This window comes from Leptonotus elevatus, chromosome 3 (genome assembly GCF_054856555.1).
Source record: "Leptonotus elevatus isolate MCC_2025b chromosome 3, RoL_Lele_1.0, whole genome shotgun sequence".
In the NCBI taxonomy this organism is placed as follows: Eukaryota; Metazoa; Chordata; class Actinopteri; order Syngnathiformes; family Syngnathidae; genus Leptonotus; species Leptonotus elevatus.
Window position 1 is genome coordinate 19,421,219 of NC_141241.1, and position 24,114 is coordinate 19,445,332.

The 24,114-nt window shown below is 40.9% G+C and overlaps 2 protein-coding genes across 3 annotated transcripts; one reads left to right on the forward strand and one right to left on the reverse strand.

Annotated features, from left to right (window-relative positions):
- The first annotated feature begins 1,714 nt into the window (after positions 1-1,714).
- LOC147177221 (uncharacterized) lies at positions 1,715-6,258 on the forward strand. The gene is given in 8 exon segments (XM_086070542.1): positions 1,715-1,828; positions 2,005-3,215; positions 3,825-4,010; positions 4,112-4,307; positions 4,432-4,653; positions 4,764-4,906; positions 5,033-5,168; positions 6,070-6,258. Coding segments are annotated over 8 exon segments (2,397 nt in total).
- Positions 6,259-6,332: 74 nt separating this feature from the next.
- On the reverse strand, positions 6,333-22,466 carry usp8 (ubiquitin specific peptidase 8). 2 transcript variants are annotated; one of them, XM_086071681.1, is made up of 19 exons: positions 22,397-22,466; positions 20,548-20,715; positions 20,324-20,468; positions 20,133-20,215; positions 19,906-20,038; positions 18,981-19,020; positions 18,649-18,817; positions 17,966-18,128; positions 17,739-17,889; positions 17,049-17,323; positions 16,449-16,937; positions 16,171-16,245; positions 15,752-16,038; positions 14,478-14,699; positions 14,026-14,236; positions 10,553-10,789; positions 10,270-10,412; positions 10,053-10,185; positions 6,333-8,438 (listed from the first exon to the last, which is right to left on the reverse strand). In XM_086071681.1, the coding sequence occupies exons 2-19, from the start codon at positions 20,649-20,651 to the stop codon at positions 8,280-8,282; spliced, it is 3,219 nt and encodes a 1,072-aa protein (XP_085927807.1). In that variant the 5' UTR covers positions 20,652-20,715; positions 22,397-22,466; the 3' UTR covers positions 6,333-8,279. The 2 variants fall into 2 exon arrangements, with proteins under 2 accessions (XP_085927807.1, XP_085927808.1); XM_086071682.1 differs by lacking the exon at positions 22,397-22,466 and adding an exon at positions 21,187-21,206.
- Positions 22,467-24,114: the final 1,648 nt, after the last annotated feature.

Below are 24,114 nucleotides of genomic sequence, written 5' to 3' on the forward strand. Positions count from 1 at the left end.
ACGTGGCCCTAATACACCGTCGTATTTAGTCACCTTGTGGTATTGTGGAGTGAATTAATAAAACGTGACACTTATCCCAACTGGCTGACAAGCTGGAGGGATTCCCAACATCAGTGCTATTATTTCTTTGAACTAGCAGCTACATCATAGACACGTGAGCCAAGCAATCAAATGTAGCTAAGCCGAAGCGCTGCCTACAACGTGGCAGGCAACAACGGCACTGCTTTAGATTCTACTGTTGGGACTTTGGAATCACCCATGTGGTACGATCAAAGTGCATATTGATGCACAGAAGATTCCCTTTGGCATAAATGGTTTAACCTTTAATGACCTTTATTTTTGCAGAGAGAATGTCCACAGACAAACACGTCTTGGAAAAGAATGCTGACCATTTGCATATTAATAACATCTAATCAAAACCACTAAACATGATGTTATGGTAGACGTCAAGTGAAGCAGTAGGCTTACGCATATAATGAATACTTACAGACTTCCGTAAAACCTGTTGACAGAAACCAACGACAAAACCGTGGAGCCTGGTTTCAGGTGTGCAACCCTGAAACTAGTCCAACCTGTGCCTCCAGATGAAGAGCGACGAAGAATAGTAGAAGGGTTAATATATACTTTGAAAATGTATCATTTCAAACATAAACATTCAGGCAGTTGATGTATATTTGCTGCTTACAAGAAAAATATGCTTGTAACAAAAAGAAGCCTTATGTTAGCATAATTAGATTTGCTTGAACTGTTTTTCCAACTAAAAATTAAAAAATAAGTACCGGTAATAGATTTTAGGGTCCGACAGATATGCTTTTTTTTTAGGCTAATTTCCCGTTAGCATGTCAATAGGATACCCCATTGACTTTAGCATTAGCGCTAGCAATGTTTTTAAAATGAAGCATGTTTTGTATTTAAATGTACCACGTGTGTAATTCTATTTGGTGTGTTTAGTTTTACAGTAAACTCCAACTGGGTGTCATTAAACATTTTACAAGACGCTTAGGGACAACAGAATAACACGCTATACGCTTGCTAGCTGCTATTTCTATCCAAGCAAAAGGGTGCATTCAGGGTACTTTCACAACATTGGAAACTTAGATTTTCTTCAATTATAACGATTTAAGGAGAAAACAATTGGTCATTTGGCCGATTGATTTTCAAGGAATATTGTAGAAGTTATCATTTGAAAATGTAGACACTGGCAGAGATTTAGAGAAATAAAATGTTACAGCTAAAAATCCTTAATGTGTGATAAAAAATTTTTTTTGTTTTGCTAATAACAAAATTTAAGGTAATTTGAACATATTTGGCTTGTACAAAAGCTAATCAAATCTACCTTGTAACCCTTAATCAGTACCAAAGAAGTAGCTCTCAGTTTAATAAAAGTTGGTGACCCCCTGTTCTATACTGTCCAGGTGAGCTGAAACCCGTCCTAAATATTTGAACTATAAATAAAACAACATCAGATACTCACATAAAGTACCTAAGAAATCTATTTGCGCAGTCAACTTGGTTAATTCACATTGCTGTGAATATGCAAATGTTATTTTGAAGTCTATGTACTGTAAATATCGCATTGATCTAATAGTCTAATAATCTCACCGTGGGGATGAAAATGTGAAGAAGTGTGAGTTTGAAATATCTTTCTAAAAGTGAAGGCAAACCCCAGGAGTCAGCCGCAAAAGGACAAATGGTGTCATGGGATCAGATTGTTATGTTCACAGGTTGCCAGGACACAAGGGTCCCTTGGAGATCTCCTTCCACAGCACATTCTCCAGCGTGTCAGTGGACATGTATCACCTGAGAGCACACCAACACACGCATATTGATATTTGTACAGTACACACTTTGGCATCCTATAGGAGAAGGCAACCCCCACCGTTGTGGGCATTGCATCTGCTTACCTTGCACCGTACAACAGGGTGAAACAGACCCCTCACAAAACATCATGGCATCTACACCCTGAAAACAGAGGACATCACTATCGTGACATTTTCTTAGCACACTAAGACAATGAAGGCTAAAGCTTTGTCAGTGAAGGAGTGTGAGTGGATTTCGGAAGATTGCCATCTAGTGGAGGATCTGCCCGGAGGATCTCACAGAGAAACCCTGTGTCTGCCTAACATCTTCAGGTCCAAGAAAGTCAAGCCCTTTAGCAGGACTCAGACAACGGGGCCGGCTTACCAGGTGTACTACACGGCCCGAGAGCTCCTTCTGGAGTTCCTGGATCGAGGAGCCATGCGGGAGCTGATCCGGAGAGGCTCCGCGTTAAGGTGCGGACCTCCTCGACCTTCGCACCCTCAAAGAAAGGAGCAGGGCGCCCTTTTCTCCGAGGAGGATTACACCGAGATGCTAACTTGCTTCTCCATGGTTCTGCAGGACGGTCTCTCTGTGGGAGAGCGCGAGCTAAGCTTCGGGTTAGAAGGATGGAAAGGGGTCTTGAAGAGAAACTGCTTCCAAAGCTGCCTCCTGCATCTGAGCCGACTGGAGGATGAAGACAAGCTGGAAGCCTTGTCTGCTTTCTGCGATCACGTGACCAAGCGCTATCAAGGACTATACACGCCTGGTGAGAACCTGGCTGTGAAGAAATACAAACTTTGGTACCAACAGACTCCTTGCTCGCTTCATCTTGCGGTCCTCTACGATGTAAGTTCAGGCTTCATTTGCAACATCTACCTATACATCCCAGAGCAGCTCCAGAGACGGAGGAGGAAGCCTGTAGTTGTGCAGGTGGTAGAGCACCTGATCAGACCTTTCTGTAGCCACCACCACCTGGTGTGGTTGGACACCTGTGCTCAAATGGAGGGAAAGCTTGCCGATATCTTCTCCGACTCGGGTGTCAAGATTCGGACAGTGACGACCCAGCCATGTTCATCTGCGGAAACCACATCTCAGTTCTTCTCGTTATCCCTCCTGGCAGCTCATCTCAAAGGCTGGACGGGACCGGCTCTTCTTTTTCCAATGTCCGACACGAGAGGTTCACAGGCCGATGTTCTGCTCCCTGGTCTGTGGGTGACACTGCACACCATCTACATCAACACGTTTGTGCTTCACACCCTGCAGAGCTCAGGCAGGCAGGTCCAGCTGACTCAGTTCACCAGAACTTTGGCTTCTCAGCTGGCTTTGGGCAACAGAGCTGGAGTGCCGGTCCTGCCTCAGCTAAACAGCATATTATACCAAGAGACACAAAGTCTGACAAATGTCCCGAAGCAAAGGTTGGTCTGCAGATCCGAAATCTATCAACTTGGGACAAGACAAGATAGTTGAGATTTAATGTTAAAACTGATTTTTTTTTTTGATGCAAATGTTCACTCGTTTTGAATTCAAGCCTGCACCACGCTCCAAAAAAAGCTGCGACATGGGCATATTTGCTGCTACGTCACCTTTCATTTTAAAATAACACTCAGCTCTCAGGTTTGGACTGCTGGCAGGTCAGTCTCATACTCGCATTCTTTTTACAGATCGGTTTTTTGAAGGTGCAGATCTTGCCCCCGTGTCAAGGCACCCTCATACCTCTGTATGACTTGTGTTCTTTCCGTTGAGTGTGGACGATCATTCTTACACTGTTCTGATATTCGTCCATTACTGTTTCTGTGAGAACCTGAGCAAACGTGACGGGATCCAGACAGTTCTCTGGACTGTTCCAAACTCCTCAGCAAACACTGGACCATAAAAATGCACATAGATAACTTGGGACTCAATTGGTTTTCTGAGGAATTTGCAGGTTTTTCATTTTACTGTAGTCATCCTCCACATATTCCCAGTTCACTATTTCTAAATTCATCTATTTGCGTTTCGAAAGTTTCTTCTTCTTGCTCCTGTAGGAAAAACACAACAAGCAGTGGTCATGTGAGGGAAAACCGACTGCAGGGTCGGGGCCGACCCGGTGTGTGTGGTCTGGACAACTCTGGAAACTTCTGCTACTTGAATGCTGTGTTGCAGTGTTTTTGTTCCACGGTGCCTCTGGTGGAGCATCTCCTCCATCAAGACACACGCAAAGAGTTGGCACGGTGAGAAGGCCGCATCTGTCAGCAGTGGACATTTGGCTAAAATTGTAGCGGTACTCCGTCAGGTCAGTTGTTTTTTTCTGTACCAATCTATATTGTTTCAGAGCCAAGTGTCAGGTGGCGCAGGTGTTTGTCCGCCTACTGGAGCAGATGTGGCTGGGGAGGAGCTCCAGCTGTGTCCCCGTGGAGGCCAGGTCTTTGTTGGGTCACATCCTGCCCCAGTTCAACAACCACTCTCAGCAGGATGCTCAGGAGCTCCTCCTGCTCCTCTTCAATGCACTGCACGATGACTTAAAAAAGGTACCATGGAGAACTGTCCGTTTCCACATTTGCACAGGTTCCTGCAGAAAACACCTATTGGTCTCGGAAGGGTCATGATGGAATCTAAATGATCCATATCACTATTGCTGATTGTACTTCATAGGTTGGGAGTCGCAAGATGCACTCTTCCAAGCAGCTGAGGCGAGACCAGGATAGAAATTGTGCCACTGGACTGGGAGAGCCTACCATTGTTTCCAAGTTGTTTCAAGGCATGCTGAGCTACGTAACGGTCTGCATGCAGTGCGACCACCAGACCCACAGCACGCAGACTTTCACCGTACTCTCCTTACCCATCCCAACACATTCCGGCAAGTGCTCCATTCAGGTACATTTGGGGGTTTAGGTGGAGTCCCAAAACGGACAAAACAAACTGCAACAAGAGCATTAAAATTCCAACATTACCAGACGTCTTTTCGATATGTCCATCTTGTGCAGGACTGCTTGTCTCTGTTCTTTGAACAGACCCTACTGACGGGTGGAGAGAAGATACTGTGCTCGGCCTGTGAGCTGAGGAGCGAAACCATTCTCCTCACTTGTCTGGACAAACCGCCTGAGATCCTCGTGCTACACCTTAAACGGTCGGTAAGAAGTAAATGTGACCAATCATTTTAGTGCTAACAAATCAGTCAGTAGGTCTGGATACTGTCATCTGTCAGATTTGACAGATAAAATACTACAGTATTACAGCTGGATGTTTCCTGCAGATTTGGCTGTAAAGGAAAGAACCAAGTGAAATTGAGGACCAATGTTATCTTCTCCACTGAGCTTGATCTCAGCTCGTTTCTGTCCAGCTCAGCAGAGAACACGTCCTGTTCTTCCTATCGTCTCTATGCGGTTGTGGTGAGTAAACGTATTTAACTGTAACAATTAGTTGTACTGTTTGCACGAGTTTAGAATGTAAAGCTGTTTGAGCATTTCCTTGTACAGTACTAGTAGCTCATACTCTTTATCCTAAACCGCTAGCTACAAAGTTAAAGTGGAAGTCGACCGTAAAAATTTCTCGACAATAATACGTTATATGCGACCTCACTAGTCTAAAACATGACATTCTGATTAATATTACATTTGTGAAATATCAGTTATGAAGCAAACTCAAGCCGTTTTTATCCATCTCGGGCGGACATTTTGCCACTTGCTGTCGACTGAAGATCACATCACAGTTGCTGGATTTTGCTGCTTAACTCATATTCCACTAACACAGTATCAACCAGAATACCATAGACTAGTAGGGCTGCTTGGATTTTTTTTTTTGGGGTGGGGGGGTGGATTGACTTCCCCGTGAAGTGGCAACGGTAACCGATGTCAGTACTTCATGTGGCTACCGTCATTTTCCAGCACTGTCTTTATCCTCTTGGGCATGGAGTTCACAGTAGGTTGCCACAAGAAATCTCTTCCACTCCTTCATGATATCAAAGATGGTGGCTTACCTTCTGTTTGCCATTCCCCGTTTTGGCCTGGAGACGTGCTTTGTCCAGCCATCACCTTTACCCTCAGGTTTTTTTTTTTGGCAAGGAAGAGGTTGTCTTGGAGGTGTGCTCAAGCATTACCTATTGGAATCCTGCTAAAGTTGAGGAGTGCAAATTAAGAGCTCTAACATCCACCAGCTCCATAATGAAGTGGAGGGATGGAAGAGGTGTCCAGTGGCAACCGCAACTAAATGGTTAAGGCAGGGCTGACAAAATGTATAACTGTAGTTGTCAAAGGGCTGCCCTTTAAATGGAAACAAAATGTCCATCTTTAGAACCATGCAGGTCACCTGAACATGGGTCACTACACTGCTCTGTGCCACAGCACCCTGACCCGAACATGGCACAGCTTCGACGATTCTGCGGTCCGGGAGCTACACGACAGTCACGTGCAATCTGCAGATGCCTACGTCCTGCTTTACAGTCGCAAGCCGTTCCGAAAACCAAAGATTGGTGGCCTGTAACTACTGTTCCTCCTATCCCTCAAGCAACTCAGACACGCAAATTTAAAGCAGTTTTAATAAATAGTCATGAGTCATTTGATGTTATATTTGTTATATTGAAACATTTTAAAGCATTGATAAATAAAGTCAACATTTACAAGAAAATAAATCTCATGCGAGGTGAGACGACTGTCAGATGTAGCGAGTCAAACCGCTGCACATCTCTGCTCTCTGGTCCATTTTATTGTACTTTGTGCTCATCACCAAATTGTGACAGCTACTGTTGCAGAAGGAGTACCAGTAATGTCAATTCAAATCTTAGAGGAGTCAAATTAGGTCTGGACTAAAAACAGATTAAATAATAATATACATGTTAAATTTCACAAACTACAAATCTGACCTTTGAAAAATCACCCAGAGACAAAAACACCAGTAATGTTCCCTTTAAATTGATGTTATAATGCAGACAAGTAATATTTAATGGCAAATAGATTTCACACTAATGTTATAGGGCCGGATCAATCAGAAGAGATCGCCAACAGATGTCTGTCAATTTAAAACATTCAGCATTGAGTATTAATGGATAAGCTATGTGTTCTGCATACAGTGTTAAATGCAACAATATGACTAACATGAACAAGCAACCATTACATTTCCCACCCATCCTTCAACACTACACAAGTTTGAATACTCAGTCTTTCCCATCGGATTAATAAAGAGGACCGATTATGCTAATCACCAGCTATTCTGGGAGGGCACTAGTGTAGATTTGCATGATTCACAGTTGAGAAATGATCCATATTTGTCTTGCACTGCCGCATTGTGTATACCCATCAGTCATTGCTGGGAAAGAATGTTAGGGAGCAGAATAATTCCAGGACTTACATCCAGGAGGACTGTTCTTCTTGGCAAGGCAACTGTCAGATGCTCCGGGCATTGTGGACAGCCATCAGTTGTCCTGCCACAACTCTCACCTTTGAGCTTGCACTGCAAGATCTCTTTGCAGAGGGTGCTAGTTGATCGCCTGGCCCACATTCATTAAAGGGCAAAATGCGGTTCTGCACACCCTTGTTTAAATGCCAGTTTGTTTTGTGAAAAAAATAATGAGGCCAAGATAAATACATTCTAAACTGACACCATTGTGACCTATTACCTGTACAATCAAATTGGGGGTGGAGGCGGGGTGGGGTGCTGAAACAATGTGGTTGCAAAACAGAACACACCCTCTTATAATTGGGGTGTGGGCTTCATATTTCATTTTAACTTCCCTCTAATCGGTATATTCTAAAAAAAAAAAAAAAAACGTTGTAAAGGTTATGGGTCACATTAATTAACATTAACAAAAGACTGGCATTTGAGCAGGGGTGTGCAGACGTCTTATATCGATAACAGTTTGGTTTTCTTTCTTACCAGTCCTGGTACTTTTCTGACAACCCTTGTACTTTCCTCTTCCAGTAGCCTAAAATGAGGATCTGCAACCAGTGACGATTGGGAAGGAGCATGACAGGTCCCCTTTGGTGGTCATGTTAAACATTAGAAACTAATGCAACGACCGCGGTGCGAGATCTAACAACAAAAATTGGTCACGCGACAGCTGATCGTGTTGTAGAATATTTACATTTGGAAAAGTGCAACATCCGCTTTGTTAAATACGTACAAGCTATGTAACTGTGAACCTGCTGTTTACGCAGTAATCATCCATTCACGTTAATCGCACGCGACGAGTCAGGAGCATAGCAGTAGCTGCCTGCCCGACAATGAAATCGGCGCAGGGTGGCGTCAAACTGGCACCTCGCTTAGTCTTTAGAGTAGATCAGAAATATGAGCAGCCGGCAAGTTTTCACAGCTATAGGGTCCTCTAGTGGCGGAAGCATTGCACGGTGCGCCTGTGCTGCACTGCTCTCTAGTGGCATCCTTCAGCTATCTAGGACGGACACGTGTGCGCCTCCATCAGGTGCCCACAACTGCCACGTAGAAGGGAAAGAAAGGGGGAAAAAAAAGACAACCTTGCCAGGTGTCCTTTTACAGGTCCAGCAGCTCCGTCACAGGGTGGAGTAAAACAAAATGTAGGCGGCAGAAGATTTGACGGAAGTGGTGGAGATATCAGAAACCTCGTGATCGTCAAACTTGAACCAACGTTGCTTGATGCCGTTCTTACAATAGGCGGTGTAATGGCCACCGTCCAACCCGCCATAGTGGTTCTAGTAAACAAAATGGAAACACACACACACACACACACACACACACACACACACACACACAAATAAGCTCGAGCCAAGTACTACATGGTTATTTATGAATGTGTAGCCATCTCGCAGGTACCAAACTCAATTCTTTACCATCTGTGAAAAAAACGCCTAATATTACTGCAGCCTACTAAGTTACTCAGCTGTGAAACTCTTATTTGTTATCTGTATTACATTGCCCTCTGGTGGGCACACACAAGAAGGAGCACAATTAACAAAGTTTAATAAAGTAGAGCACTGTTTTTTGTATTATACAGCGTGTTTGAAAAATGTTGGTGTTTTTTGTGGGGCTGTACAATGCAGTTACATTAAACTTGGAATAATACATTTTGATAGCTTGTTTTCAAACATTTGCTATGGTACAATTTCTATTTAATTATAGTGGTAAGTATTTTTCGAGGTGGTACTCGGTAAAAAAGTTTGAGACCCATTGGCCAACAAGGCTTGAAATAACTTTTTCCTCAAATCAATGACTGTACTTGACCAGTAACTTCTTAATTTTGGGGAGCAATTTTTTACAGGTTAATCCGAGGGACCTGAAGCAAGGTTTTTATTATTAAAAAATAAATAAATTACTAAAGAACGAATGAAAAACACATATCCTAATCAAATGTTCATATTGTGCATAGCCTTGCCTTTAAACATTTTTAATGTGGCAATTTTAAATACATACCTAAGTTTCAGTGAACCTTTGTATTTCAGAATTGTCTGTCTGGTCTTTTTATTATTATTATTATTATTATTATGATCAAAGATACATTGATTTGAGAAAAAAAAAAAAAGAAGAACTGAAGGGGTCCCCAACTTTATTGAAGCTGAGAGCTACTTCTTGGCTACTGATTTGTGTGAATGCTTAGTCGGTTTGATACACACTTCTGAAATAAAATAATAATTTGTTCAAGCTTGCGGGCTACTCATGTGGTCCATGGGGGGGCTACCTTGTGCCCGCGGGCAGATGTTGGTGACTCCTTATCTACTGTGACTGGCGGACTCAGGACTGTATCGCAATAAACAAATTACATTACTGTTATTGTAGATATTCATACTGTACTAACATACTTTTAACCTACACCACCAAGCATATGTACGCCATGAAATAACGCAATTATTTTCCTGTTCTGGTCCGATTAGCTGTGTAGCTTTGTGTAGAATTTTCTCTCCAGACACTTTCCAGACAATTTTCCTATTATTATTATTATTATTTTTTTTTTAATGGGAGTGTAACATCTGTTAAAAAGGAGCGGTTGTATTCCATTTGTGCAGTTCCAACACCCTCTTGTGGTTAGTTTATTAGTGCAGCTTAATTATAACAAAGCATGTTTTTGGCCATGTCCGTTTAAGACCTAAGGGCCAGATGAAGGGGAATGTATCTAAGAAACAAGTATAATATCTTTGATTCTCCCTTTTGCTTTTCAATTTGTGTTTTGATGAAGCATAAAATGCTAATTTTGACTGGCAAACTGCAATGCAAATTTCGAGCCTTAGTCTTTGTAATAAAATTAGACGATTATGTATTTACTGTATATGGTCTGACACCCTGATGTAGCTGATCTACTGAGCTCTACTCACAGATACTCCAAAAAGGTTATATCTCTTCAGGTTCTGCTTAGGTCCAATGACGTACTGGGTCAGGTCCAGAGCATCTAGAGGGAAGTCTACAGATGTCTGCAGCTTCTGTTTCCATCTGCCTTCATAGGAGAAGCTACAACAATGACGAGGAATGCAAAGAAAAAGTAAGTCAACGGAGTGTAATTGGGAGCAAACTGATCCACGTGTTGCTACAGACCGCTTCAGGTGCACCAAGAGAATTGGTGGGACCTTCCAGATCTCCAGTTTCTTAGTGGAATCTCTGTGAGCTTTGCAGTGCCTGCAGAAGACCTTGTTGTTATCTGTCAGCCGCTCCTCCTTGGAAAAGAGCCTCAGACAATCCTGGGATGCAAAGCAGATTTTCAAAATTTTTGGTGCATACATCCTTTCTATATACCCGTATTTATGTTTCTAAATAATAGGCCCCAGGTTGCTTTGAGGTGTCAGGAAGTGAAAAATATATATTAGGCCTTGTTACTGACCTGAAGTGAGCACTTGCTGGTGGAGGCCAAAGGAAGCGACAGGTACATGAAGGTCTCAAAGGTTCGCGACTTCCGGTGGCAGGTCTGACATTGCACAGTGGACTTGAACTGGCCCTGGAAGAGTAACACAATGATGGACTCATTCAGCAGCTTGTGTTTGCCCCAGGCCTGGTCTGCCGCCATCTGATCATCCAGGTGGTCATTGTCCTCCTCTTTGTAGCGCTTCCTGTTGTCAGCCTGACGACACAGTCGGAAACACAAACGGCATGATTAAACACAGCGACAAACATTAACGCAAAACACTGCAATCCACATGGATTAAAATTTATATCCAAGCATCAAAGATGAATACGGATCAATGATGAAAATTAAATATACTCGAGAGGCACACTTGTATTTTACTTCTGTCTAATAAGTCCATGACTCATTTGCATGCAGCTATGGTAACACGTAGGGGACAAAATTGAATGTGGTTCAAAAAGCTATTTCTACCAAGCAGTACAGTTTGTTTCTGTATGATATACAGTACAGTAGTACACATTTTCCATAGCACAAGGGTCCCAAAAGCTGACTTATGATACCTTACTGTCCCACTTTACAGCACCCTTACTTATTGGGTTGGGTCCATTGACTTGCTGGAGAGATGACAGAATTATCACTTTAAGTGCAGCACTGGGATGCATGAATGGAATGAGAAGAAAAAAAAAATCCCAAAATGGCAAGTATATATATATATAAAAAAAGGGAAAATCCTAAACTTTTGTTGCTTTTGCAATCCTGCCTACTTACCCTGATGAGGAAACAACAAGTCAGAACAGGCTATATCTATCAGAGCCAAACGCAACTGGACCACTTGGTGGAAATGTTGCTTTAATCAGATACACACTGTGGACTGGGCCCCTTGGATGGGAAACATGTCTGAACATCATACAGAAGGGATTTGATGAGATGGAAAATGTGTCGTGAGAAATGCACATCCACCTATTAGGCAATTCTGATAGCTGATGCAGCCTTTTGACAGAAACATGGGGTGCGTACATTTTCCCTTAGGTGGAAACATTGGGCATGGTATCTCCTAATGTGGCCCGAATTTTTTTTCTAAAAGTGTGGCACTAGTGGTACACAAAAGAATCAGTGGCTAATTACAGTTTAGTTGTAGTCACTCGATTATGCTGGTTATCTTCCAGAACTCCCTACGATAGATGAAAATCTAAGAAGTAATGGGCTATATGCGTAATACCAATAGAAAATGTACATGTGACGTTCAGCTATTATTTTGTCCACTTGGGTTCACCATCCTCTTCTACATTGTAGTATTTGTGACTAGTTTGTATGTGGCCTTGCCTGTTGAGCGAGTGTGTCGTGAGAGTGTAGTTCAGGTTACCCAATCTGTGCAGTGAGTGCCTTGTTGCCATTGCAGCTGGCGTATGTTTGTTACGTGTTAATTCTGTTACCGTTTTTTCAATTAAGTGAGTCAAAGTGCATAGGCGGCTGTGTCGATACTTGAGTACCTCTGAAGGGATTACAATTTGTTACTTTCCCGTGTATGTTCAGTTAGTTGTGTAAGCCAGTTATGCACTGCACTAGACACAATGCTTTTTTTGTGTGAGTGAAATGATCCCACAGTGAACTGCATTACGTCAAGAGATAACTGTATTTAACTTTAGTCCATCCATCCATCACCTACTACTTATCCGGCAGATAAGCTTCTTCTTTTTTTAAGTTAGCGTTTTAAAGGTCTCATATTATTCAACTTTTCAACACACTAAAATAGTTCTCACGTGTGTAAAAAAACATGTCTGTGACATGCATTCGTCAAAATTGACTTTGGATCTAATATTTTTGCTGTCCCTAAATCAGCCAAAAAAACGCTCTGTTCAAAACAGCATGTTTTAGGGGAGTGTCAGAAGAAAAGAAAAATACAGACATGTATTTTAAACATTTGAGAACTATTTTAATATGTGGAAGAGTGGTATAACGTTACTACAAAGACTATGTTGTAGCATTAGTTTGTGATTGTTTAGGCAATGGTTATTTTGCCGTAACCGGCAAATCTCCCGCAATCGTTATTTGGCTGTGAATGTCTGCAATTTGCCGTGAATGCTTGTAGACTTTTGCAGCAGTTATGAATAACACAAAGTTGCACATTTAGGCCACTGCACGGTCACAACGTGCAAGCCGTCTCGTCGAGAACACTTAGCGATTGGTTAGCTACACAAAGTCAAACTAGGTGGCGAGTTGCCAGTCACGGCAAATTAACCACCGCGGATTGTATCTTGACAAAACAATACACAACCCGCTTCATATTATCCAACCAGTCTGCTTTATCATCACTGACCTCTTGTAACCAAACGACCTCCACACGACAAATGTAGCGCCCACTTTAGGCATTAAAAATACACTAGTAATATGGTAGAAGGTGCACATCTCTTATTAGAAAGGATAGGAAGGAAGGCTAAATAAAAAATTATAAATTTACATCTTTCCCGTTTGCAGTCGTATCTCACTGTTGGGACCGATCCATTATGTTTAAACGTGTTGCAAATCCAGCTCTGAACAGGCTTTCACTAACAAAACAGTCCTTTGAGAAATGATGTTGGTACATGTCCTTTAAAAATAAAATGAATCCACTGTCTTCTCAAAGACTTGGGACGAAGGAAGCAACAACTTTTTCCTGATCGTTTTCCTACGGAGCATAACGAGAAAAAGAGCAGCCAGCTTCTCGAATTTCAGTGGACATGACAAACCTTTACCACAGGTGGTGCCACTAACCCGAGGGGGCTGGGTCGAGTGCACTTCCGTGTCTTTTGGACGTCACTAAGTCACGGAAGTTTAATATGCCCGTTTGAAGCACACATTTTAGAAAGGAGGAGAAAGCTAAAGAAGTCGCGGACGGACTTCTTTCATACCTGGCTGGATTGTAGACAGGCCGGGGATGCATATTATCTATAGAAAACCCCACTAAAGTGCATTTTCATACTATGGGACCTTTAAGTTAAAATACATTTGAATTGAATCACTTTCTTTACTTTCTATATTCCCATGCTATAGTTAGCTAAAGCATTTTATTGTTGGTCATAACAGTGATACATGAAGTCATATTTAGGTGGTAATTGTTATTAAGTTTAAGAACCACAATATGTACGACGATTACCCCACATTTAAATGCGCATGAAGTCAGTAAAGTGGATCAGCTGATACAGGCAATGATGCATGTCTTGGGTCTACATGAACAGAGGTTCTGATGAGCATCACACCAGACAGAGGTTTGGCTTTTACAAGAGAAACATGAACACACCCACTCACACACACAATTTACTTACTCTCTAATTTGCCATCAAAATGAAACCCAGTGAAAAAAGAAAAAAAAAGGAAAATAAATGTAATGTTTTCAAAAATGTCAGCGAGCATGACAGAAATTCTGCTGAAAGCCCAAGAGCCTGTGCTTGCTTAGTTTTGTATGTGCGCATTACCTTATTGAGGTCCTCATGGAGGCCGTCCATGAGAAAGAGCAGCAACTCTTGGGAGTCTTGCTGGTCATAGCCAGCGAACTGATCATTGATCTTCCCTATGGTGATCTTAAAGTCTCGTGGACTGATGCACCTGTACAGACCGGCCCACAGCGCCTTCATGATCACGCCAAATTCCTCTGCCACTTCTCCTTTATGGCCGAGAATATTGGATCTGCCAGAGGACAAGAGAAGAAGAGATGCTCCTTTTGTCAACCCAAATGCAAAAAAATGGGAGACCCAGCCACCCAGTAATCAGAGCATGGACTCGACCACGTAGAATCTGAATTCTTCATTTTACCAAGTACATACGTACATAGAAAATTAAGGTGTCAATGACCGTCCAAAATGTTGAGGGGCAGAAACTGTTGAATTTCCATAGATGTTTCTACATAGAGTGAACGTTAACTACTCACCTGTTTATATCTTCTAGGTATAAATTTTTGTTGAAGTAGTCTGCCATTCTAGGTGTGTTGCATAGACACTGCAAGATGGAATTCATATAGCAAGTGTTTCCAAGATTACGAAGGCCAGTCAAACTTTCACCCATGCCTCCAAACGTTGGATTCAGGCTGCGGATTTTGGCGGCTGAAGGTCGTGCAATCTCCACTTTATTATACACTTTAACACTGGGAGGTCTGATGAAAGAAAAAAAAAAGAGGTGAAAAATGATTACCACAAATTCGGAAACTAGAATATACATGGCGCCTCAAAAGTCACTATACATGTCCTTTTCTCCATTTTGTTCCAGGTATCATTTAGTCAGACAGACAGACTGATTAGGCAATCAGTCTTTGTCATCTTAGGCCAGTGTTTCCACACCACGGGTATGCCAGCACATTGCATGGGGTATGTGGGAACATTTAATGCACAATTTCCAAGATGATAAGCAAATATTGTCATGTTATGTGCGCGCTAAACAAACTCCCTGGGCATTCCTTGGACCACGTGAGCAACATCAGACTCATAGACAGACTGAACATTGGACAACGCCACATCTACTATTGTCATGTTCTCATCTATTTGTGCACGTTTTCAACAAGTCAGACACACAGCCCTGCGCAAGGGTTATGTTACTTTAGTATGGTACATTAGTACCGTTGTAAATTTTTGGGTTGTTGAGCATCATAATCTTCTGCCTGAAGACTGTTTGCGCAAACGCCTGCTCTAGAAGTAAAAAATAAAATAAAAAATGAAAACATGCCATGGATAGCCTAAATTGGACTACACACTAGAGCAGTGTGATGGCAATAAAGATACCTACTCAAATAGCCCCTGAACTGCAGGTGAAGACAGAAAAAAATCTTGCCAGGCAGCAATTTTGTAACGCTTCTCCAATGTGTGATTGACAACTGAATCGAAGTAGAAAGTTGAAGTGTATAGTGATTTTTAGAGCAGCCTGTATTAGAAGATGAATATTACATATCTTCTCTCTCATGATTTTCGCTTATTCATCCCATAATTGACCAGAGAGTTTCATTTATCGAAATAATGCTACATTCTAAAAAAAATAAAAAATAAAAACTAGGTTAGCTATTGTAAGAGTGCAGAATAACATTCCACAAATCACTGTCCAAACCGGACTGACAACTTCAGACACTTCCTTTCATATATTTTTTTTCCATGTAACACATGCACGCACCCTGACAGCTTTGGTTCAGTAGTACCACCAAACACACATGTGCCTTACTTGGTTTCTCTATTGAAGGTGGGTATGGTAGCAGCAGCCACTGGGGCAGAGCTCTTCTTCTGGGCCTCATCTCTTAGGTCCTGACTGATGTCTGGGGAGGAGTAGGAGCGTTTTAATTTGGACTGTTCTCGCTCCTGCTCTTTCTTTACATTGGAGGGTGGCACTGCTGGTTGCGGCTGTTTCTCCACTTCCGGTGCCGTCGGTACAGTCACTTCAGGTGGGTATAAGTGGACGCGGTTGGTTGGGGAATGGTAGTATCGGAAGGTTCCAGTCACAGTGTCAAGGAACTAGAAGAGGGGGAACATTACAAGCAGTAACCTGTTAAGACATGACTCAGGTATTGGTCAATTCTATACATGTGTATACATATAGTTTAGGTTCTGATCTTTAATAGTGTCCGTTGTTCAAATGTGAGGTACCTTCATCCAACCAACTGGCAGACCAGGCACACTCCTTCCCATTTCCTCACTTCTAGCTCTCGTCAGTGGCTCCCTCTGAAATAAAGAAAAAACATGACTAAATTTTAAATAGGTGTGACTAAGTAATCACAATGACTAAGTAATACTAAGTGGAACATGGTAAACCCTAAAACCGCCATTAACCACAATTTCTACACACTTAAAATGGATGCTTGTGAAGAAAGTGTCACAACACTTGTGTCCATATAGTGTCTCGAGATCTCATGTGGACAACTTACCTTTACCTCAGTGATGATAAGATTAGGAGCAGGCGAGTCGAGAGACATACTCTTTGAGGGTGCTTCGGAGTTCTGCTCTTTTCCCTTATTTTCTTTCTCCTTCCGGCCTTGGGTGTCTTTGTCGTCTTCTTCCTCTGCCTTCTGCCTCTCCAGTCGCTTTTTGTCTTGATGTCCTTTGTCTTCTTCATCCTTCCTTATCTTATCAATCTGCTCCTTTTCCAGCCTCGCTTTCAGATCTTTCTTCCGCTTGTCCTCTTCTAGACGCTCTTGAATGCGTTTTTCCTTTTCTTGCCTGGCTTTCTCCATCGATGCCACCGCCTCCGAGTGTATCCGACTTTGTTCTTCATCGGACAAAGAAGTGGTGAAGGCTGGTTTGGCTGAGCGGTCTGGGACATTTGGAGTGTTCTTGCTGGATTCTTTGTCAGGTCCATTTAGGCTCGCTTTAGGCTCGTCTGAAAAGTGGACCGGTGGCTTCTTGGTGCGGTCAAACTGGGACAGGACAAATGGTAAAACGATAGAATGAGGGTAGGACGTAAGACAACCAAGGCATTGGCAGTTTCCAGACATTCGAAAATGATCGGTTGACAGTTGAGAACATACCTGTGGGAAGGCTTTGGATGTGGAAGAAGGATGACTGGATGTGTCTGACACTTGTCTTTTGTCACTCAATTGCAGCTTGGAGAAAAGAGCGTCAACAGTGTCTACCAATCTCTCTGTACTCACAGGTGGTGTAGGCGGGGGGGCTTCAGTTGGAGCAACTCCATTCTCGAGTGGGGGAGCGGAAGGTTCTACAGACTCAGGTCTAATCTCAGGTTTTGGCTGGGGTGGTGGTGGTGGTGGTTTTAGTTCCATGAGGGATGGGTAACTAAAATTCACTGTAAAAAGACAGTAGTGATAGACCGATTACTGGCCGGGCTGATGACTGGAGCAGATATTTGGCAATTATCAGCATCTGCTTTTTATTTAGTTATTTATTTATGGATGGATGGATGGCCGATATTTTAAAAACTAAGTTATTTTGGATGGCTGCTTTTCTCCTGTTTCCCTTCATAAAATAAGTATTTTCTATCGGGTTCTGTAAACAACGGATGAATTCAGCCCCTTGTTAGAAACCAAGACACAAACTAAAACATTCAACAGTTTGACATGTGCAATCAAAAGTTTAGAGAAGGAAAAATTAATGTCACGTGAAAATATAATAGTGCGTTTTAGGTTGATCCTGAATTTTCAAGCCAAAGTTCAGTATCACTAGCTTTTTGTGAGTAGTTTAGTTTTGACGACGACACTCACACTGAGGCACGGAGGCATTCCCACTGTTGTTGTTCTGCCTTGGGGAGCGGACCTTAGCATTGGTTGTGAACATCGGGTAAAACAACAGCCAGCTCTCATAGCCCCCCTCCAGCACCAGTGGCTCACTGCGCAAGATGGTCATACTGTCCCACTGTGGAGAGTCCAAATGATTAAAGAAAAAAATAATGTAGTTATTTCTCTACATTCTAAGTGTCAAACATAATTACCTTGTATAGAGCATGTTTGAGGCTCTGCAATGTCATGCCCATTGTCAGATCCTTCACAGAGTTAAACCAGTCCAACAGGACTAAGTAATCCACAGATCCCCTCTGTTTCCACTGCTCTTTGGACTCCTCAGGAATTTTTTCTTCAATTTGACTCACAGTGATTCTAAAAATAAATAAACAGTACAGGATTAACGATTCACATCTAAAAATGAAAAATTTTCATAAACAGCTCAACCAAATAGTTAAAATATTCAAGACAAACAACCTTTAATAGGCCCATCAATGGTATTAGACAACATACACGCCTAAATAACATGCTAGCACAAACTAATGACATCACACATGGGGGGAAAGCAGATTAGCACTATACACAAATGGTAATCAGTCATTAAGATGACTTTTTGGCATTTACACACGCTAATAAATGCAAGGGAATACAGGAAAATTGTAAGGGGCATAGCAAATTACACTCATTATTATTAGTAGCTGCTTTGGAGAGCGAATAGGTAAGAGTTTCAGCAAATAACGTGGAATAGGTTAACCCCCCAAAATCTGTCTATACAAATAAACGAAAACCAAAGGGCGAATATGCAGGGCTCCCCTGCATTACAAAAATATCAATCCAAAGCAGCACGCACTACATTTAAGTGATTTATTTCCCATATTCTCTTCCTGTATTATACCCTGGACTGATGGCCTCCATGGGCACGCTGATGCAGGTCTGAGATGGGACCTGAATGTGAGACTCATCAAAGTCTCGCTGGCTTCGAGCATCCATGACAATTATAGTAATCATTTGGTCCTTCATCATGTGGAAAAGTTTTTCAGCCGTGATCCCACCCGCCGCAGAAGCTGCAATCAGGTTAAGATATATTGGTGACACACAGCATAAGAATGCAGACAATCCAGAATTACCACACGATCAGGATAGGCCATTATATTTAAAATTAGCAGGTTAAAAACTACAGTATCTGAAATAGAAAAACATTTAGTGAAGCATTTGTACTCTGCTTACTTGTTGAAGCATTCTTCAAGTCATTCACTTCTCCTTTTACCTGACAGTCAAAAAAATAAGAAATGTGTTACAAGGGTATACTAGTCCTTTTCCAGTAAGACTACTCAAGAAAATTAAAAATGAGGATGTGTTCAATAATATTATCTTAGGTTGTATTAAGATGGTTTTAGTAAAGCATCCTAAGTGACAAACTTACTGTTAATGGGGATGTAATGCACACTGTTCTGGAACAAATGTATAGATTGAATTTACCAATCTTTTGTTTGATGCTATATGAGATTTATTTGAGAATAAAATGGTATAAATATTTTACCATACTCTGGTATTTCTCTGTATTAAAAACCTTCTCTTTTTTTTTTAAGTGGTGGTGTATTTTTTTCCATTTCAGTGGGGAAAGTTGATATGAGAAACTGTACGCGTACAGCTTAGTCACAGAATTGATTAAATTTTAAATAAAACTCAAGGTACCACTGTATTAGGCAAAGGACACTCAGTGTGACGGAGTGACATCTTACACCCTACCAACTACACACAAACACACTGTTATAAATATAGACCTCGCTGGCACCGTGTTGGCACTTCAAGGCAAAAGAAAAGGCAAGACAGCTTTATTTATATAGCACATTTCTTATAAAAGTATTTTTACAAAAAATAATAATAATAAATAATAATAATAATAATAAAAAGAACTAAAGCATTTCAAAGCAAATGAAAGAAATAAAAAGTAGCTAATTAAAATGACTAAAAGTACAGCGCAACAACAAGATATTGGAAAAAAAGGATTTAACAAATGCTTTAAAAGACCTGAATCACAGGTATGGGTTCAAAGCATAGTTCAAAACCAAACTGTTACAACGACCTAATCTGTGGCATTGCTTTGGAAACTTTTATCACACAAAAAAAATGACAGTCTAGGCAGCGCTACCTTATTGCTGTCCGCTGAGGATTTGGGAGAGCTTTGACTGTCATCTTTCTCCGTATCCAATTCCTCCACCTTTTTTCTCTCCTCTTGTCTGTCCTTCTCTTCCAGATTTTTTCTTACTTCAACTTCCTCATACCTTTTCAAAATTTAACACATTAGATAACGTACAATCTTTTTTTTTTTAAGAGAACATATTTCCACTCAACATCCAAACAAACAAACTTTCTGACCTGAGTTTGAGGCTTTCAGCAAGTTTCTCAGCTTCTTCGATGGCTTTCTTAACATTATTTGGCCCAAGCATGGTCAGGTACTCCTGCAGACATTGAAGTTAAAAACAACTCATATATATATACATATATATATATAGTATGTATTTTATGTTCTTTTCCTCCTATATTTAAAACATTGGTGGTCACCATACCGACTGTTGCTTGAAGTCCGGTCTCGCCTTGACAATTTTATACACTGTTAGAAATTTCATGTAAAGCACATAAGCTCTCTCCTCATCTCTGTCCAGGCGACTCTCCTCCGCCGCCTTGAAGATTTTGCAGGCACTCTGAACATAGCTGCATCACAGTAAAATTGTATTCCAATATTGTCAAGGTGTTCAGCTATATCAGTTGTACATGAACTATAAACACATACCTTTTCGTGCTTATCTTGTCCGGCTTAACTTCAGTTTTTTTATTGAGGTCACCGAGAGATGTGCACAAATAGAGGTCCTTGGCACCGGTGGACACCGCAGGCATCTTGGCGGGTGTGTTCAGTCAGATCTCACGGTTAATCAGTGCACTTCACACACGTCAAACATACCTACAAGAGTATTTTCATGTTACCAACCAGTTTTGTGTTTTCAAATATTATGTTTTTATTGTAAAGGAAAAGTATTTCTTAATTTTAATTTTTTTAAGTTTTATTTTTTTTCAAAGTTATTTATGTTACAGCACTTTTGTTTCTATCGTGGTTGTATTTAGAGAACTCTATAAATAAAGATGAGTAAAGTACATTTCAGGTCCTCTATATATTTTTCTTTACTTTTATTTCATGAAGATTAAAGAAACAGTACTTCTACTTTGACCAATTATCTGTTATACAAGTATCTGTTTGTATGTTTGCCACCTTGTCTTACAGGCCAATGGAAACCAGCAGAAGCTAAAAATCAACAACTATAATTTAAAATATGAACAAATTCACCAACAAATTGATCAATCCATTTTTATAGTTATCAATAGGGATGGGCAAGTACTGATATGATACCGGCCTTATTTTAATATTGGTACTCACAACAGAGGCAGATAGCTCTTGTGGCCGTTTTATGACCAAGAACTAGAAATGATAAGAATACAAAATTGCAATTAATTTCATGCAATTTGTGGAAAAATGCTATATTGGTGTGTATACATAGGTCTTTCTTTAAAATTAGCATGTTTTTTTTTTTATGTATCAAAAGTACTAGTGATATCGGCACTTGGTACTCAAGAGTTTAGTACTCATACTGGTATCGTTCTGAAAAAAAAAAAGGTATCGAATATTCTTAGTTTTCAATCATGTAATCAGTATTTGTTTGTCTGCCATGTTAGCGGTTGAAAGCGAGCGGATTCTATTAAAACAACAACACACGAAACAGAACATGCTGACCTCCAACATGCCGGTATGTGATGTCATAGGATACCTATGTAAAGCATTTTTGAGAGTGGCTTTGAGGGTTCATGGACTAGTATGCACTTCGTCCTCACAAAAAACACAATTTGAGCACAATGCTAGAAGTAGGCCAACTACATGTTACCAGTGAGGCAAATTTGTGTGGAGTACTAGTTCCCAACTGTGTGCTACTAGTACTACTCATCATGAGTTCTACTGGAAAACACCAGGTGCTGCAATAGTAACATGTCAAATAGTCAACAAGCTTGCCTCACTAGTAAAATAGGTAATTAAGTGAAGAAAATAAATCACATACAGTAGTAGAAGTAAAAAGGGGGTGGGCGTTACTAGTTGTTCCGCTGGTGCACTGTTGTTTTCTTAGTGAAGTCCAAGAGTAATACGTCGGACTTTGAGCTGTATGTCGAATAAATGTATCGACTATGTTTATATGAACTAGCAGAATTTGTTGTAGCAGGACTTGACGCAACAAATAGTTGGGGGCTAACCTTAGCTCGTCTCCGTGCCTGTGTGTGTACGCTTTAGTCACAACGAAATCCATGTTCTTTCAAGCGTGTGACGCTAGAAAGAACAGGTTTGATGGGAACGGTGTGCAACGACGAGGAGCGAAAAACTTGGCTTTCAATCCTTCGAAGTTAGCCACTAGCTTTAGCTGCGGTGTTTATCCAGCTAAACTGTCAGCTCGCGCAGTTACAAGATAGCAGCTAACATGAGCTACTTAAGACTCGACACGGACACTAGCGCACAGAAGCTTGGTTCGGTAGAACTTGTATTTCCGATTAGATCACATGGCAACATTTGCACTATTTGCTGGTTTTAATTGGAAACGCTGTACCTCTTTTGATGCGTTCTTTCACACGGGCTACTTTTTTTGGACAGCTGATTCCTGATTCCTTGTTTGTCTTCTTCATAGGTGACGATTGGTGGGCGGGGCCACCTTTTCAAGCTACACCGCCACCTGCTGGTTGTACTGTTATTAAACTTGACCATATATTTCTTTGAGATTAAATACATTTTCCAAGTTTGGAGTCCAGAATGAAATACATTTTAATTTTATGGTTCTATCGAGTACATAAAAATAACATAATCTAAAGAGCTGCAGATAATACATCAGCATTAAAACAGCTTAAAGTGGCTCAAATTAAGGAAGAGAGGTCTAAGTGTAGGTGACAATATTTTGTAGACACATTATAAAAACTTTTTAATAAATAGTTTTAAACCTCTCACACACTTTAAACACACTTAAAACACTTTCTGAAATACCGGTAGCAGGGCCCCATTCTCCCTCGCTGTCAATAAATGGGATACTATTGTATAATATCACTGTGAAGAAACGAAAAGACAGTCACCCACATGGTTCTCTTCAAAAGCAAAACGTGCTTGCTTCAAGCTGTTTGAAGAAAATCTTTCTTCTCAGATTCAGATTCAGACAACTTTATTTGTCCCACAAGCAAAAGCAATTCATTTGTAGCTTTTCAGTATGCATTCGTTAGCAGTTAGTCCATGAATGAATCATATATGCCAAACAAACACATTGATGTACGGGGGGCAGAGAGTGATGTCTCTAAAAACAAGACAGTGTAAGAAATATATACAGTAATGAGAGAAATAAGTCAATAGAATCAATCAGTTCCTCTAAAATAATTTTAGACAGTGCCTGTCGATTGAATTAAACACAGTGCCAAAATAGACTAAAAAAGCTTCCATCTTTTGTTAATGCTTTCTTTGGGCTTATCACTCTTCTGCCTAAAATCAACAATTAGCTCCTACTTCATTACATTTAAATCCCCCACAAAAAAAAAAAGTCCAAGTCTGTTCTGAAATCAAGCATGATTGACCTTGCCATTCTCTATTTACCTGTTGTTTCCGGCGGTTGACACTGCAATTGGACAGCGTGGAAGGAAGCTATGGCGAATGATTCCTGACGTCCACAATAGTCTCTGTTATTAACATTGTAAATACATTTTAAAATAGTTGGGGCTTTTACTAAGCAGAAGAAAGACGCACATAGGTCAAGGTCAAGGTTTATTTATATAGCACATATAAATACATTAACACTGCCCAAAGTGCTTCACAAATTCAAAAAACATTATGATAAAAACAAAAACAAAGGGAAAGAAAGAATACAAACAAAAACAAACAATAAAAATGGAGATACAATAACCTTTCAGGCACACCTCACATTTCATTCAAATTCTTTTGACTTGATGGTTAAAGAGTCTTTCTAATATTTTCTTTGTATGGAAGCCAGTGTAATAAAATATATTGAAGCTCTGGGTTTTTAATAAAAATAAAAAAAGAAGCTCTCATAAAGCATTTTCACTTTGAAGTCACAAGGGGGCACATGGGGCCTAGATTGGGCAATTATGTATATGGAAGAGCTTTCATCAGCCTTGGACTTTCAGACATGAGGGGACAAGTGGAGGACAATGGTTGCATTGTGCTGTGCTAAAGTTGCATGCATTTTGTGTCACTCTCACAATTGACATTCACAGATTTTCAGCCTTCAATGAGGGCAAAAGTCTGCAATATGTTCATTGATTAGAGCTACAG